We start from the raw sequence: 18371 nt of genomic DNA, 5'->3' as shown, positions 1-18371 counted from the left end.
TGCAATTAAGGGGAATTTTGTTTTATATTATAATTGGCTATGAAAGCTAGTACTTTCAGGTTATAATTTAGCCTGTAATAGGTAAGACTTCTACAGTATATCATGTACTACTCAAGTTACATAGCAAACTTGTTTCTGCAGCTGTTTCCTGGAAGTCTTAGTTTGTGTCTTTTTGTAAAGGACTAGACACTGTGTTCTTTCTCATCACCTCTGGGGCTCTGATCACCTCTCTCACCCTGCGTGGTGCGTGGTGCGCGGTGCGTGTTGCAACGTGAAGATGTGTCTCTTGTGTTTGGCCCGAATGAGTGGTGTCACGCTCTGGTGGGGGTCTCTGTCCTGGAATGCTGGGATGTCAGGCTCTCCCCGCCTCCTGCTTCCCTGAGGAGTAAACTGGCTGTAGGTGGTGGAATCTTACATCTCCTTGGAAGCCCTGCTTCATGTCTGTAGTGAGTCCTGGGCAAATCGATGGAAAGACAAGGAGAGTTTTAGGTGTTTCCCTTTAAATGGAGGGGTGTTTTGCGCTACTTGGTGACCCTGGACGTTCGCTGGTACAGCAGATTACTTAAAGCTGGTGATGTTCTGATCAGAATGGAGAAGGGGATGGAGGGAGAGCCCAGGAACGCAGAGGGCTCTGTTCTGGCCACCTGTATTTCTTTAAACCTCTGTCTTCTGTGAGTCAGACAATGGGTGTTCCACCTTGTACATCTGCCTCCACAGATACAGAGTGATGGTCTCACGGGCAGGGGAAGAGCGGTCAGTTGTGTACAGGGCTCCTGTATGCCGTGCACTGATGTTTCTTTAAAAACAACACGCAGGCCCCTTTCTTCTGATTTAATTTTTTTTTTTCTCTCTTAAGACTTATTGTTGTATAGCCAGCTGAGAACTTTTCTCTCTTCTTCTTTTTTGACGCTACTTTAGCTTAATTTGGTACCTTATTAAAAAAAATTTTTTCAGGAGTTTCATGATATTAGAAAATAAAAGATGTGCTCATAACTAAAGGACATTTGTTTAATAATGTAGTAGCAGTTATTATAAATACAGGATTAATTTTATATAAGCAACTCAGTTGTATTACGATCTCAAATACCTTTGGCATCTTCGAATAATCCTGAATATAGGAAAAGATTCTTCATACGCTGAACCACTTGATCCTTGACTCTAAGCAGATGTTTTTAGATAGGTTTGCGTATTCCACTAGTGCTATTTATAATTAAGAGGCTGATTTCATCTATATCCTATTGTCAAGAGATTGCATCTTAATGGGCAACATTTATCTTAGAATCAGTCAGTCCCAGGCCGAGCTTCAGGCCACACCAATAAGAACTGGAATTGAAGTGACTTTGAGATTAAACACGCCTCTTCCAAGATGAGCACCAAAATACAAACTTTCGGTGTCACCTCGTGAAAGTCATGTTGCAGGCCCTTGATCACCTGTGGAAAGCATCTGTCTTCTGTGAGTCAGACAATGGATGTTCCACCTTGTACATCTGCCTCCACAGATACAGGGTGATGGTCTCACGGGCAGGGGACGAGCATGGTGACTGTGCGCCTGGTTGTCGTCGTTAACTCTCTGTGTGAGCAGCGCGTGGTGGGCTGCCAGCTTCTAGGGCAGCTTTTGGGCTCTTGGCGCCTTAGTTGGAAGTAGGCTATTACCATTTAGGGATTTACAAATAAGTCGATGTGCCCCGATGAGTCAGAATTTCACATCCAGGACGAAAGCATGTGCTTTTGTTCAGATGTGTGATATGGGTTTGAAGGCCATTTCCAGATCCGATCCAGGTAACACCCACGACAAAGGGTTTTCCTAGAACATGGGCACGTATTCTATAAGTACCCTTTCAGAGGCAGAAAGTTATTATTAGTAGAGGCTTGAAATTTAGCACAGCTTTTTAAGGAATTTAACATTGTCTTTTTGTTCTTACCTGAGTCCCTTTTTTTTTTTTTTTTTGATTTTAGAATACTTTATTTATTTATTTATTTGTTTTAAACATCTTTATTGGAGTATGATTGCTTTACAGTGGTGTGTTAGTTTCTGCTGTACAACAGAGTGAGTCAGCTGTACATATACATATATCCCCATATCTCTTCTCTTTTGCGTCTCCCTCCCTCCCACCCTCCCTATCCCACCCCTCTAGGTGGTCACAAAACACCCAGCTGATCTCCCTGGGCTATGCGGCCGCTTCCCACAAGCTCTCTGTTTTACATTTGGTAGTGTATATATGTCCATGCCACTCTCTCACTTCGTCCCAGCTCACCCTTCCCCCTCCCCGTGTCCTCAGGTCCATTCTCTGCATCTGCATCTTTATTCCTGTCCTGCCCCGAGGTTCTTCAGAACCTTTTTTTTTTTGTTAGATTCCATATATATGCATTAGCATCATACGGTATTTTTTCTCTTTCTGACTTACTTCACTCTGTACGACAGACTCTAGGTCCATCCACCTCCCTACAAATAACTCAATTTCGTTTCTTTTTATGGCTCAGTAATATTCCATTGTATACATGTGCCACATCTTCTTTATCCATTCATCTGTCGGTGTACACTTAGGTTGCTTCCATGTCCTGGCTAAGTAGAGCTGCAGTGAACATTGTGGTACGTGACTCTTTTTGAATTATGGTTTCCTCAGGGTATATGCCCAGTAGTGGGATTGCTGGGTCATATGGTAGTTCTATTTGTAGTTTTTTAAGGAACCCCCCCATACTGTTTGTAGATTTTTTCATGATATGGTCATTCTGACTGGTGTGAGGTGGTACCTCATTATAGTTTTGATTTGCATTTCTCTAATGATTAGTGATGCTGAGCATTTTTTCATGTTTGTTGTCTGTATATCTTTGGAGAAATGTCTGTATAGCTCTTCCGCTCAGTTTTGGGATGGGGTTGTTTGTTTTTTTGATATTGAGCTGCGCATGAGCTGCTCGTAAATTTTGGAGATCGGTCCTTTGTCAGTTGCTTCATTTGCAAATATTTTCTCCCATTCTGAGGGTTGTCTTTTGATCTTGTTTATGGTTTACTTTGCTGTGCAGAAGCTTTGAAGTTTCATTAGGTCCCATTTCTTTATTTTCGTTTTTATTTCCATTTCTCTAGGAGGTGGGTCAATAAGGATCTTGCTGTGACTTATGTCATAGAGTGTTCTGCCTATGTTTTCCTCTGAGAGTTTTATAGTGTCTGGCCTTATGTATAGGTCTTTAATCCATTTTAAGTTTATTTGGGTGTGTGGTGTTAAGGAGTGTTCTAATTTCATTCTTTTACATGTAGCTGTCCAGTTTTCCCAGCACCACTTATTGAAGAGGCTGTCTTTTCTCCATTGTATATTCTTGCCTCCTTTATCAAAGATAAGGTGACCATATGTGCGTGGGTTTATCTCTGCGCTTCCTATCCTGTTCCACTGATCTGTATTTCTGTTTTTGTGCCAGTGCCATACTGTCTTGATTACTGTAGCTTTGTAGTATATTCTGAAGTCGGGAGCCTGATTCTTCCAGCTCCGTTTTTCTTTCTCAAGACTGCTTTGGCTCCTCGGGGTCTTTTGTGTTTCCATACAAATTGTGCATTTTTTTGTTCTAGTTCTGTGAAAAATGCCATTGGTAGTTTGATAGGGATTGCACTGAATCTGTAGATTGCTTTGGGTAGTAGAGTCATTTTCACAATGTTGATTCTTCCCATCCAAGAATATGGTATATCTCTCCATCTCTTTGTATCATCTTTAATTTCTTTCATCAGTGTCTTATAGTTTTCTGCATACAGGTCTTTTGTCTCCTTGGGTAGATTTATTCCTAGGTATTTTATTCTTTTTGTGGCAGTGGTAAATGGGAGTGCTTCCTTAATTTCTCTTTCAGATTTTTCATCATTAGTGTATAGGAATGCAAGAGATTCTGTGCATTAGTTTTGTATCCTGCTACTTTACCGAATTCATTGATTAGCTCTAGTAGTTTTCTGGTAGCATCTTTAGGATTCTCTGTGTATAGCATCATGTCATCTGCAAACAGTGACAGCTTTACTTCTTCTTTTCCGATTTGGATTCCTTTTATTTCTTTTTCATCTCTGATGGCTGTGGCTAAAAATTTCAAAACTATGTTGAATAATAGTGGTGAGGGTGGGCAACCTTGTCTTGTTCCTGATCTCAGTGGAGATGGTTTCAGTTTGTCACCATTAAGAATGATGTTGGCTGTGGGTTTGTCATATACGGCCTTTTATTATGTTGAGGTAAGTTCCCTCTATGCCAACTTTCTGGAGGGTTTTTATCATAAATCGGTGTTGAATTTTGTTGAAAGCTTTTTCTGCATCTATTGAGATGATCATATGGTTTTTCTCCTTCAGTTTGTTAATATGGTGTGTCACATTGATTGGTTTGCATATACTGAAGAATCCTTGCATTGCTGGGATAAACCCCACCTGATCATGGTGTATGATCCTTTTTAATGTGCTGTTGGATTCTGTTTGCTAGTATTTCGTGGAGGATTTTTGCATCTATGTTCATCAGTGATATTGGCCTGTAGTTTTCTTTTTTGTGACATCCTTGTCTGGTTTTGGTGTCAGGGTGATGGTGGCCTCATAGAACGAGTTTGGGAGTGTTCCTCCCTCTGCTATATTTTGGAAGAGTTTGAGAATGATAGGTGTTAGCTCTCCTCTAAATGTTTGGTAGAATTCGCCTGTGAAGCCATCTGGTCCTGGGCTTTTGTTTGCTGGAAGATTTTTAATCACAGTCTCAATTTCTGTGCTTGTGATTGATCTGTTTATATTTTCTATTTCTTCCTGGTTCAGTCTCGGAAGGTTGTACATTTCTAAGAATGTGTCCATTTCTTCCAGGTTGTCCATTTTATTGGCATAGAGTTGCTTGTAGCAATCTCTCATGATCCTTTGTATTTCTGCAGTGTCAGTTGTTACTTCTCCTTTTCCATTTCTAATTCTGTTGATTTGAGTCTTCTCCCTTTTTTTCTTGATGAGTCTGGCTAATGGTTTATCACTTTTGTTTATCTTCTCAAAGAACCAGCTTTCAGTTTTATTGATCTTTGCTATTGGTTCCTTGATTTCTTTTTTGTTTATTTCTGATCTGATCTTTATGATTTCTTTCCTTCTGCTAACTTTGGGGGGTTTTTTTGTTCTTCTTTCTCTAATTCCTTTAGGTGTAAGGTTAGGTTGTTTATTTGAGATGTTTCTTGTTTCTTGAGGTAGGACTGTATTGCTAGAAACTTCCCTCTTGGAACTGGTTTTGCCGCATCCCATAGGTTCTGGGTCGCCGTGTGTTCATTGTCATCTGAGTCCCTTTTTAAGGTAATGTTGGTGAATGGATTGAGTTCTGCTTTCAGTGAGAGAAGGATCAGTTCTTTGTTTACTAGTTCTTTGTGAGGTTATTTTGACCTCCGTTTCTCCTAGATTTAAGTACAGTCAGTTACTTACTTCCCAACAGCTCAGAAATGTTAACGGCCCCTACCAGTGGGTGCACTTTACCATCAGACGCTCTTCCCGCTCTTCCTGGGGGTGAGGCCAGTCAGGGCACCGTTCCTGTTCCCGACTCCCCGCCTCCTCTCACCACTTTTTTGTTAATCTCAAGAAGAAAGTGATCTCACACCTTGTCAGTTTGTTATGAAACCCTCCAAAATTATCATTAAGTTTTCTTAGAGGCTGTGAAGACGTATCCCCAAAAAGACTGAAAACGGTGGGTTTGGTGAACATACAGAACTTGTTAATCCTTTAAAGATTACTCTTTTTGAGTTAGAGTCATGAAGTGAAGTAGGGCTTAGGTGGCTGTGATATGTCCTAGGGGAATAGAAGAAATAAGAAAAAATAAGTGGGAACTAAAAGTAAGCGTCGACAGTGTTTACTTCAGTACTGAATCTTAATTTTCCTGTTAAGAGTATTTAATTTGAATTTTAAATTATGGCTTCTAGAGCTTTAAGCAAATACTTTCATATGGCTAAGAGCTCTATATTAAACAAATATAATTACAGCTTTTTATTATTTTAATCATTTAATTGCATGCGTAAGAAAATTTTTAAACACAGGTTCTTTACGACCGTATTGAGACTAGTTCTGCCTGAACTAGGGTCATCCTTCTTGTGGGAAGTCTCTTGAAGTAAGAACATCATTAAAGGTTGCGTCACCACCACACTGTTTGAGTTGAAGTATGAGCTCTGGCCTTCTGTGAAGTTGTTCAGCCTTTTCTCTGAACTTTGTGTCAGGGTTCACCTTAGTTAATGAACTCGCAAGCTCCTGTTTTCTCTTTGCACTCCTTGTGCTGCACGTCCTGGAACCTTCCAGTACCTTAACCATCCTCAGAACGGCGGACGTAGTTCACTGGTCGGAAGGGGAGAAGGTCTGTGTCTCCTTAGTTGCAGGAGTTGTGGTGAGGTCTGGAGTCCCGTGGCTACTCCGGGACGATCCCTGAGCCCGTGGGGTGCTCTTGGCCGACGTGGCCCTCACACCACCGTGCTTCTCCCAGCCCGCGCCCTGCGGCCGGCCCCATCCTCTCCTTAGGGTTCTGACTGAACGGCAGCTCGTGGAGCTGCTCCTCGCCAGGTCCTGCAGGGTCCTTCTTGTTCATCCTCACCCCTCCCGATGGCGTCACACCTGCATGCGTTTGCGAGAGTTCGGGTGTGTGGAGGGGATGCCCGGTGAGGAGGTAGCCCGGGTACCTCCGCAGATCCACACTCCCCTCCCGTCCTGGCGGCCGGGCACGCGCGCTGTGCAGACGCGAGCGAGGGGGGGCTGGCGAGGTTCTCGGGAGCCGCGTGGCTGCTTCAGAGCGGAGACTCCCAGCCTCCTAATGGTTGTACTGCTTTTGAAGGTTCCAGGTGTGTGCCGCACAGTGTGGGACTCCGGGAGTGTGGATCTGTGGAGGACGCCAGTTACAAGTAAGTAGCCTGGTTCCCTGTGCCCGACTCGGGCAGACCCAGGTCTCAGCAGAGGACCGCGGGAGTCTCGTGGTGTTTTGTGTTCAGACCTAACTAGGGACTAGTGTTCGGAATTTCTGCTTTAGGTGTCATCTTGGGGTCGCTAGCACCTGGAACGGTGGCTGACGCAAGTGGGTGATAAGTCACGTTTGCTAGATGAATGGAAGGACAGCTTGTGAGAATTGTGCGTGCGTGTGTGTACACGTGCATGTGCATGTGTGTTATGCTTACAAGTAAAAACTTTAAACAGTTGTGTTGTGTTGGTGCCCGCCACAGGACTTTGATAATACCATGCTACGCCCATTTCGTTTGCCAGTAGGTGCATGAGTTTCAGTGTTGTGGAAGAGAAGGCCTTCCTTTCTTTGCCCGATCTGTCCCAGACGTCTTCCTTTCTGTTATATCGTTAGCTACAAGGGGAAAATATTATAGTATTTTGTTTTGTTCTCCAAAGAAAATTAAGGTGTCCTGCAGGATAAATTAGTATTTAAAGGATTGCATGAGGTTGATTTTGATTGCCTGTGTTTCAGAATAGGTGAACGGAAGCAGAGTTGTCAGATGTTACACTGTGGAGCTGGTTGTCGCTCAGTGGGTCCCGTTTCATTCCTCTCTCCAGGCTGGTCTCTGGTCCTGGATGAGGACAGTGTCCTGGAAATTCTTGTCTGAGTCTCCTTCTGCACTGGCAGCGGTGACTGGGCCTTAGGGTCACTTTTTCACTCTCTTTTACGGCTTTTTTCTCTGTTTACACTTCAGAAGCAGAGTACATTTACGTGTAAGGACATGTAGATATTTACAGAAGCCTTGCCATAACGTTGGAATCAAAGATACTGTGATTGCCTTCGTGCACTTTCGCGAGCTCAGGCGACGTAAATGCTGATTATGACAGATGCGTTCCTTTATGAAGATTGTCTTCCCGTGCGAATAACATTGGACTTACCTACTTTCCCGTTTTGCCTCTTCTGTAGAACTTAATGCCACAGCTGGAAGCCTGCCTTTGACAACACCCATGTCCCCATCTGCCACATCTGCCCAGAACCTGGTCATGTCCTCATCGGGAGTGGGGGCAGAGGCCAGTGTCACGCTGACCCTGGCTGACACTCAGGGTTTGCTCTCCGGGGGGCTGGACACGGTCACGCTCAACATCGCTTCTCAGGTGAGTTCCTGTGTTCCCCCTGCCCCACGGGGTCGTCCCGGGGAACTTATCACTTTCCTGAGTGTGTGTTCTGAATACGCTCTTTCAAAGCTGAAGTGGTTTTTTTCTGATTAAATTGAAAAAGTAATTTGTTAAAGTGGGGAGTACAAGAAAATCCAGACAATACAGAAAAGCATTTAAAAAAATCCACTACCCAAACGGAACTGCACTTAACGTTTGAGTGTGTCTACGCTTCTAAACCTTTCTATTCATACGTACAGATGCGTATTTTCTAACTTTTACAGAAATGAGCTCACGTATATATCGTGTAGTGTAAACTTTTCCCCCTCTCATTAATTATATTGTGAATATCTTCCCATCAGTGATTTTAGCAGCGCAGACGTTTGTAATGACTGTACCACCGTTCGTCTTGTAGATGAGTTTACTGAGGCGCACCGCGTTGCATCCAGGGTTTGTTATTAGTAGGGTGGAAATTCTTATGCTCTGCATCACTTATGTTCTTAGATGAATCCCTGCAGGAGATGTGCTGGATAGAAGGGTGTACATTTTAGATAACGCATTGAGCTTAAGATGCCGAAAAACCTTTCACAGCTTAATTAGAAAACTCATGAGAAAGGATGATTAATTACAGTGATGAATCCCTGTAGTAAAGCGCTGTAGGAGTTTCGACAGCGAACCTGTCTGCTGGTCCCTGTCTGTGCGTGTGCCCGGCTGTGCGTGTGCCTGGCTGTGTGTGTGCCCGGCTGTGCGTGTCGCTGGCTGTGCGTGTGCCCGGCTCTGCGTGTGCCCGGCTGTGCATGTCACTGGCTGTGCGTGTCCCTGGCTGTGCGTGTGCCCGGCTGTGCGTGTACCCAGCTATGCGTGTCCCTGGCTGTGCGTGTGCCTGGCTGTGCGTGTCGCCGGCTGTGCATGTCCCTGGCTGTGCGTGTGCCCAGCTGTGCGTGTCACTGGCTGTGAAGAGGCAGGCTGGGCAGCGGAGTAGATAGTCACCTGCTCTCCTGGCTGGAGCCTCGTCTCTGCTCTGGGCTCTCACTGTGCAGGGAAACGCTGACGGCTGTGGCATCCAGAGCAGGGTCTCTTCTGATCCTGCCACAGGTGCGTGCTGGCTGTTTTGACTGCAGGAAGATGGGTTACCTCTTCTAGGTCCTCGCTCTTTTCCCTTTGTAGAACGGTCACGTGTCCTCTGCTCGCTTTGGGCTCACGCCCTGTGAGATCCCCTGCCAGCATGCCCGGCCCTTTCCCCGGGGAACACGTGGGACACTGCATGCGAGGGACTTCTGTCCCGGCCGACCAGAACGCTCCCTCCCAGGCGATTTTGACTCAGCAGCCTGGGCCCCCTGAGCAGTTGAGGGGTCTACAAAATTCATGTGCACTGGGAGAATGAGAATTATTACAATTTCCACCTCAGTGTAAATGAAATATAGCAAAGAAACAGACTGCAAGTAATAATACAAACCAAAAATAAGTGACTTCTAGATGATGCCATTTTAGCGGATTCAGGTCATCATTTCTGTAAGTATAGCTGATTGTTGAGCATTTATTTTATAAGGCACTTGGTTTTTGAATCAGGGCATTTGCATTAAGAGTACTTAACACGAGCCTTCGGAACACCAGCCGTGAGCTAGTAAATCACGTCGTGTTCAGGATTCTTTTTAATTAAGATTTTTTATTTTGAGATAATTGTGGATTCGCAGGCAGTTGTAAGAAATAACACAGATCCCGTAGACCCCCTACCCAGTTTCTCCAGTGGTAGCATCTTGTAAAACCAGGGCACCGCACCCTCCAGGTGTTGTCATTGGCACAGTCAGGACGCAGAACACGCCCATCCCCACAAGGATCCCTCAGGTTGCCCTTTTAGCCACATCTGCTTCCCCTTCCCCCTGACAACTGCTGATCTCTTCTACAGTGTTGTCATTTCAAAACAAAAAGGAATTGTCATTTCCCCTTGATAAACCTGTATGAGCTAAGAGTCTCAAATGTCTTAGCTTTAGTTGGGAATATATGAATTTATTGAGCCAGCACTTCTTCAGGTGTGTCAGAATTTCTGGCCAGCAGTTGTATTTGTTCTTGATTCATAAAATAAGGAAATGTGAATTTATTAATTTTGATTGACAAATTTGATTAATTTTTCAAAATTGGGTACCAACTGTCTAATCAGAGTGGGGGCCAAAGCCAGCCACAGACACGTAGAAGTGCAGCAGTAACTGCTACTTAAAGATAGCAATATTCAGCCGGCTTCCCTGTGTGGGCGGGCAGTGGGCATGATGCTTTATTAGGGGACATAGGAACTTTTCAGTCCATCCCACGTTTGTGTGAGAAAATTGGACTGATGGATGGAGACACCTAAAATATTATTTCACTCTTTAAAAAATTGCCTATGGAAAGTAAAGAACCTTAATTGAAGCTCTCTTTTTTCTAGAATCTAGATGACCTTGTAAATTTATTTTCTGCCCCATATGTCCCATATTCTACCCCGTTGCCTTTGTTTCCCCATCTGCCTTGGGCGGCGTCTTTGCAGTAAGAAGTGCACCTAAAATCCTCTGGTGGAGGAAGTGTTCACAGCGCCGTCTGGCCCTGCGTTTCATCTCCCCGCCCGCTCCTCGCCTCTGTCCTCCCGGTTGGGGCTCAGCCTGTGTCAGTCCCGTGAGGGCATTGAGCAGCAGGCCTCTCCTTCAGCTTGCAGGCCCCCAGCGACATGGGCCATGTTCTGTGTGGCCGTGTGACCCCTTACCCCTTAGCATCGTGCATTGGTGGGGAGTCTTCAAATCCATGGTTTTGAGTGAATGTTTTGAGGATGTGTGAAATACACTTAGAATCAGCTTTAATTGTAGCAGTTCGAGTTGTGTTCTTAGTATGGAGCCCGCGTTTGCAGTAGTGTTGGTTCCTTTAGGTTGAACTTCATCTCTGCACTCATTCCCTGCATTGCCCTCACCACATCCATTCTCTCTCTCTGTCTCAGATTCACAGTCAGTTGATAAAGGTGTGCTGGCATGGCAGTAAGACTCAAAGTAGTTTTTATGTCGATTTTTAAACAAATGTTCTTTATATATGCGTATTTTTTACAAGGTTACTGAGATATAATTTATATATCGTAAAGTTCACCCATGTGTTTAAAGTGTGTGATTTAATGGTCTGTAGTCTATTTGCAGAGCTGTACAACCATCAGCATATCTAATTTTAGAACAGCTCATCACCTGAGAAGAACCCTGGTCCCATTAGCAGTTAGCAGTCACTCCCCAAGTCGCTCCCTCGACCCCAGATCCACCCCACCCCCGCAGGCCTCCCCCAGCCCCTGGCAACCACTGATCCACTCTCTGTAGATTTGCCGATTCTGGGCGCTTCCCATAAATGGCATCACAAGACGCTGGCCCTTGTGACCGGCCTCCTTCGCTGGCTTGCACACGTTGTAGGCGTGTCGTCACCATTCTGTTTTATTGGTGAATACTGTTCCGTTGTACAGCTGTACCACGTTTTGTCTGTCGGTTCATCAGTTCATGGATATCGGGGTTCTCTGCCTGTTTGGGCTGTTGTGAATAGTGCAGCTGTGCACATTCCTGTACACGGTTTCAAGTGGATGTAGGTTTTCGTTTCTCTGAGCGGAATTGCCGAGTCATATGGTGATTCTGTGGTTAGCGTTTGAGGACCTGCCAGCTTGTTTTCCGAAGTTACTGCACCATAAGAGATCTTTTAAATTACAACTGGATTTGATCATGTCACAACTTCTAAAGCAGTAATCACCTCTGCCAGGGTCAGCAGTTCCCAGCCTTGCTCACGGACCCCGCTCTCTCGGGCCCTGGGGGTGCGGGCTCGCCCCAGGTCATCCTGGTGAGCCCCACTCCACAGCCGTCGGCAGCCTGTGAAGAAATCGCCTATCAGGTACAGCACACGTTTTATCCACAACCTCTCATAGTTTTCAAAAAACGTAGCTTCAGAAGGGATGGGATGGAGGGTCCTGGAGAGTCCTGCATGGCCGGGCTCGGCGCCAGCCTGAGGAGGTATGTCTCCCGAGAGACGAGCGGGTGCTGAGCAGGGAGGACCCAGAGGTGGGGGGTTAGCACTGGGTCTCGTTTGTTCCATGATTTTCCAGTAATGCGGAAGTGTAGTTTTAAATCTATCAGTATCTTCTTTATTTGCCCACTGATCAGATTGCACGTGGCCATTTACTTGCCTTTGTTCCTTTTGTAGGATTTCCTGTCATACCTTTGCTGATTCTTTCAAGTCTTGCTACACTTTTTCATAGTATACACGTTCCCGTGTGTGTACATGACCTATTTCTCCTTTGACTAGTCCTTTTTCTTAAACGCAGTTTGGCAGCGGGGGTGAGGGTGGACAAACACGTAGTAAATGACAGAGTTCCACATATAAAGGCCTAAAAACTCCTGGAACTTTGCAGAGAAGTAAAGACGAGGGCTGAGGACCTCGCCCGCAGTGGCCACGACAAGTGACCTGGGGGCCGGGTCTGCGGCTGGGGTGCCAGCCGGCGCCGCGCTCCACTTCCCAGAGCCTGCCGGGTCAGCGTGCTTGAGGCACGCCTGAGCTGCTTGTTGCAGCTGCTCCCACGGGAGGCCAGGAGGCCGGCCGCCTCCCACAGATGACAGCCGAGCTCGGGGGCTGGGTTCGGGGCGGGGCTGCCTGTACCCCTCGCGCCGGTCCCGTCAAGCCAGGATTTCTGACCCACTCCAGGTGACAGACGTGTCTCCTAACCTGGCCCAGGGTGGGCAGCCCGAGAAGGAGGGCCGGCTGCACCAGTGCCTGGAGTGTGGCCGCACCTTCGCCTCGGCCGCCCTGCTGCTGCACCACAGCAAGGAGATGCACGGCCGGGAGCGCATCCACGTCTGCCCCGTGTGCAGGAAGGCCTTCAAGCGCGCCACGCACCTCAAGGTACGCCCCCGCCCCCCTCCCGCCAGCGTCGCTGCTCTTCGCTTCAGGTCAGAGGCGCTGCACAGGCCTAGGACTCAGTGGGGTCAGGACTCTTCCTAGTGAGCGACACGGTTCCCGTCTCTTTTCGAGGAAAGGCCCGTGGAGGTGAACATATTTACAGATCACCTTGAGATGCCGTTTCTCCCATCGCGGGGACACGTACGAGAGCTCTGTCGGCACCTATGAGCAGGGCTCTGGGGAGGCAGGAACTTCGTGATGGCTGGCAGGCTGCAGAATTGGTCTGGCGTCCTGCAGGGGAATTAGGCGATACCTAACCACGCGAGAGCGGCTCCCACCATGAGAGTTGGCACGAAGGCATATATGCCCTCCCGAGCTCAGGGTTAGGTCAGCGTTGTTCGTAGCTGCCAGTCATTGGGGACAACCTGAGGGTCCCACTCTGGGACGTCCACACAGTAGAGGAAAGAATGAGGAAGGGTACTGTGATGTGACTTCCAGGACCACCGGTCAGGGGGAGTGCCCAGGCCTCTGACTTCCGGGCCAGAGCCCCTCCTCTGCTGCCGCTTAGTTACCAAAAGCACGAGAATCCAGTGGCGCTTGATCGCACAGTGAATCCCACGCTTCCTTTTTCAGGGCCTTTAGAGGAGGCGGTCAGTCAGCAAGCCGGGTTTCTGTTCTCCAGGCCTCCATCTGCCTGGCACCTCTCGCCTCTTTTTCTACTGTTTTCTGAGATGAGAAGCCCCAGCATTAATGTGTTCTGAAAAGAGGACTCCGTGTTCGTTTTTAAAAGCAAAACACTGACTGTCCAACGAAGTCTTCTTGCAGAGGCTGCAGCCCGAGGTCGGCGAGGTCGGCGAGGTCGGCGAGCACTCCTTATGCCTGAGGGGCCCCCAGCCCCGCCCGACCTCTGTGTGCCTCTGCCTCTGCCACTTAGAGCCTCTGTGCTCCTGGTCGGGTCACGTACCGTCTGCAGCTTCAGTTTCCTGCTTTATAAAATAAGGGTGTTGATACTTACATTTTAGGGTTAGTTTGAGGAATATAAAGCACTTAAGGCCTGCACTGAGCTCTTAGTAGACAGTACAGAAATTATAACTATACTAACGTTACAGCCTGATAGAGAAGAAATCCTTTTGAAGAGGGAAAAGAATAAAAATGGTTCAAGAAAATGTAAGATGTTTAAAATCGTATATGTTACTATATATAGACATAACTCTTCCATAAACATCTACAGTTTGAAATACTAAATCTGGCCTTTTAATACTTATAAGTTACTTTCTCTTGATGACCTTCAGAAATCTGGAATTTTTAAAAAATTACATTGTGCCAGAAAATAAGAAAGTGCCCGTCACACCCACATGCAGTATATGACGGGACCGTGTCGGGGGACACGGGCGCAAGTGAAAGAGTTCCTAGGGGCCAAAGCTGCAGCAGCCGGGGCAAGAAAACAAAGTAGAATTGGATTATAGCCCACAGTGCAAAACCTCCATGGTCGTTACTGGTGGAAACGTGATCGACTGAACAGGCTAGTCTCCCATGTAGAAGAATCCCGAGTAGCCCCTGTGGACGCTGCCCCCAAGAGGGGGTGGCCCCACTCCTTAGGGGCGAGCGGCAGCAAGGGCACGTGATGGGAGGGGGTAAAAATGGCCGCCCTTCCCCGGAGAAACCTGACAGGTGCTACCTGTGTGATCAGAGTCGGTGCCAGCAGTGATGATATTGTGGGATGGAAATGGCACAGTACTCCCCACGGCCCACACCCCACAGCCCACAACCCTGGTCTGGGGATGAGGAAAACATCAGACACCTCTCAGTTGAGGGACATCCTGCAAAATATACAGCCGGTCCTCTAACAACTGTCACGGTGGCCGACAGGGAGGGAGGCCGAGACACCACCCCACCCAGATGCAGCCCAGGGGTTCGGGGGGAGCCTGGGTCTCCCATCCACCAGGTACCACCTCCAACTCTGCTCCGGGAACGCCCACAGAGGGTCCCGATCGGAGGCGAGCCCGTGGTCCTCCTCCCACTGACGGGCCTTTCTGCGCCGGTTTTTCCTCTCCTGTTTCAAGTCTGTAAAGTTCTGTTATGATCTTCAGTATTGTTCACATGTGTGTTTGTCTTTACCAGGAGCACATGCAGACGCATCAAGCCGGTCCTTCCTTGAGCTCTCAGAAGCCGAGGGTGTTCCAATGTGACACTTGTGAGAAGGCCTTTGCCAAACCAAGCCAGCTGGAGCGACACAGCCGCATCCACACAGGTGACCGCACAGCGGGACCCCCACAGCCGTGCTTCGTTCCCCCTCCGCCCCTCCGTCTCCTCGGGACCACGGGCTCGGCCTCCCACCCTCTCTGATCTTCTGTGCACCCCTCCAGGCCTCTATTCACCTGGCAGCCGGGCCAGAGCCCTCAGAGGCTCCCCCTGAGCACCCCCGGCAGAGCCCACCAGACCTCCCTGAGCCCCTGAGGCCCCCTGGCCACGGGCAGGTCTCTCCCCGTATCCAGCTCTCTGTCTGACGCCCACCCTTTTCCTGGTGCTCTCTGGTGGGTCATCGTCTTCCCAGCCCTTCTGTCCCTTTGCCGGCCGTCTCTGACTCACCTTCACACGGATGCCTCCTCCCGAGAGGCCCTGCCCCGCTGGTGTCCCGGCTGGCCTGAGGGCCTCCTGTGTGGTCAGCAGGTGCCCGGCAGCCCTCCCCGGCCTGCGGGCCATGTGTCCTCAGGGACGCCCCTTGCCTGTCAGCGCAGACCCGGCGCCCACCGGGTGTCCAGCAAGTAGCTCTTGAGTGAAAAACAACCGTGCGGCTACTTCATAATACGTTCGTTCAGAAGCACAATTAAGAGAAACGACCACCGTTTGTACTAGCATAGATGCACGTGAAGGGTTTGGCATGTGTGTAAAGTGGGCACCTGTGGCTGTCACTGGGGCCACGTCCCTGCTCACGTGGGTGCCCCATCCTCACTCCGGCTCCTGATGTCTTCAGCTTCCCCTTCCGTCTCCAGAGAATCCCAGCTTCTGAGGGCGGTGTGATCAGAGTGGGCCCGCAGGGCAGTCTCCCTTTTGGTCACTCCCAGTCATCTGACGAGCGACCTAGTTCACCTGTGGCCGTTCTCGTTTCTCAGGCATGACGTCATCATAGTCCTAGGCCCAGAGTTCAGGGCAGGAGACCTTGGGGGCCATTTTTAGGACTCTGCCTGTCCTAGGCGAGCTGCAGGAAGACCTCCTTTGTCGTCGGCTGTGGAGGGACACCTGGGGGGCTGAGGACCCCTAGGGGTGCTGGCACGTGACCCCGAGAGGCAGCGAGGCAGAGCACGTGGGAAAGAGCCTTCAAGGCCAGGGGGAAGGGCCGTGCCAGGCCCTGGGGCAGGAAGGGACCCGGTCCCTGGGACTTGGAAGTGGGTGCGTGACAGCGAGGGGTGGCAGGACTGCCAGGGCCGCACGGGGTGGAAGCAGAGAGAGATGCTGCGTGGGGAGGGCCGGGCTCCGCAGTGTGGCTGTAGGGCGGGCGTTCACCTGGGCGGGCCCCCAGCAGAAGTCACGCGTGGCAGCTTTTCCCTCCATTTGTCAGTTTCCACGTCAGCTTGAAGGCAGTTCAGTACCATTTGACACATACTGTATAAACCATACTTTAGTCAGTTGGATTTGAGATTCCCATGTCCTTAATGTCTTTTTGCTTTTCTGCTCAAAATGGGTTAGAAACATTTTGTTTGAACCATATGTGCTCTACCTTTACTTCTGGGTGCTTCTAGGACTTTCCGTAGCTTTTGATCAAGGTGTCTTTCATGGCTCCCCATGGAGTGGCCTTGCTGGAACCCTGTGGGTTAGCATCCTGAGTGAGGAACGTCCTTAGCCTGCTGTTAAACTCGCATCCCTTCTTCGGAGTTGCTCTGTGCTGTGTGTGCTCGCCAAGCGCCGTCTGTCAGGGACGCTGACTGTGCTGCCTGTCCCCAGGGGAGCGGCCATTCCACTGCACCCTCTGCGAGAAGGCCTTCAACCAGAAGAGCGCGCTGCAGGTGCACGTGAAGAAGCACACGGGGGAGCGGCCCTACCGGTGCAGCTACTGCGCCATGGGCTTCACGCAGAAGAGCAACATGAAGCTGCACGTGAAGCGGGCCCACGGCTACGCGGGTGAGGCGTCCTGGCTGCACGGCGCGCGCGGCTCTGTGCGCTGAGCCGTCCGGGGGCTTGGCCCTGCGTCCCCGCCTCAGGCTCAGGGTCCGGGTCAGGCGAGTCTGTGCCCCGTGGCTCCGCAGACGGGCCTCCGTGTCCCCGAGCTGACTCCCCCGCATTGGTGCCGGCAGGGCGGGGGCGTCCCTCTGTCCGCCTTGTTTCCCGCGTTGTCCAGGAATGCCCGCACCCTTTATGGAGACAGGCAGGGGCGGGGGGCTTGGGGCGGGGGCTGGAATGCAGCCCGCGGAGTGTCTCCGACAAGTCAGGGAGGGTTACAGCCTGCGTCTTGGGCTCGCTCTGCTGGTCTGGGTGCTGTGACCACGAGGGGAGTCGGAGGGCCTGAGCGTGGCGGGAGTAGTGCCCAGGGCTTCCCTGGAGCCACAGGGGTAGGACCCTTCGTGTTGTGAAGTTTTTGAGGAAGAGGAAGTTCTAACATCTACACGCTAGTGCCTCGTGCTTTACTTTCTGTTAGAAAACTTGTGCCTGTCGTTACCACTAGTATTAATTAGTAATCGCTCAAGGATGTCATATGAACATAGGCTTTATGAGCATAGGGAACGAGCGCTGTGTGCGTTCGTACGCAAGTGACAGTAATTGTCGTCACCGACGGAATTATGAAACCTGCAGCTCAGATGACTTTTTTTGCACCGGGAAGGAAAACACATCAACTTAGGAATTTCTTGTCTCCGTTTAAGTTGTCCTTATTTAAATGTGAATAATTTTGTGCTAGTGAATGTCTGGGACTCTTTCTTTATCACCACGGCAGGAACCTTGCAGGAACCCGCCGTCCCCCAGGAGCACGGAGGGGAGGTGCTGAGCCGCGCGCTCCACCTGGATGAGGTGGAGCCGGAACCTGCGAGCGAGTGGCAGACCCTGGCCAACGTGTTCTGACGCAGCCCGGCCCCGAGAACGTTTCCAGAGTGAAGTGTGGAGAAGAACAAAGCACTTGGGATTTCTGTTTTGAAGCCTCAAGTGTTAAAAATGTTACCACAGTAGCTATAAAATTTTTAGCTATAAAATTATCTAAAGAATCATTGGCTTTCAGAGACTTCAGGAAGAAAGCTGGGAAAGGTGGAAGCACGTTGCTGTTGTTCTGCAAATCACTGAACTCAGGTACTACGTCAGCAGTCTCGCCTGCTCCGTGGCCAGTGCGTCTAGTTAAAAAGAAATTAACTGGATCGGACTCTCATTGTAGTGTGATTTCTTTGTATTAGCAAAGACAGAAGTTAACGTGGAAAAACCCAGATAGGTTTTCCTTCATGCTTTCTGTTATAAGAAGCATAGCTCATGAAACAAA

The 18371-nt window shown here is 48.9% G+C and overlaps 1 protein-coding gene across 1 annotated transcript in view; it reads left to right on the top strand.

The window, feature by feature from the left end:
• ZNF236 (zinc finger protein 236) overlaps window positions 1-17965 on the top strand; it is an 86258-nt gene extending 68293 nt beyond the window's left edge. The window contains exons 25-30 of the mRNA XM_065890422.1: window positions 7848-8035; window positions 11783-11911; window positions 12719-12916; window positions 15035-15164; window positions 16856-17032; window positions 17841-17965. Of these exons, the coding sequence (XP_065746494.1) occupies window positions 7848-8035; window positions 11783-11911; window positions 12719-12916; window positions 15035-15164; window positions 16856-17032; window positions 17841-17965 (947 nt within the window). The remainder of the gene's footprint in view (window positions 1-7847; window positions 8036-11782; window positions 11912-12718; window positions 12917-15034; window positions 15165-16855; window positions 17033-17840) is intronic.
• Window positions 17966-18371: the final 406 nt, after the last annotated feature.

This window comes from Phocoena phocoena, chromosome 13 (genome assembly GCF_963924675.1).
Source record: "Phocoena phocoena chromosome 13, mPhoPho1.1, whole genome shotgun sequence".
Taxonomy (NCBI): Eukaryota; Metazoa; Chordata; class Mammalia; order Artiodactyla; family Phocoenidae; genus Phocoena; species Phocoena phocoena.
Note: the sequence above shows the minus strand (reverse complement) of the source record. Positions and strands in the feature narration are given on the sequence as shown.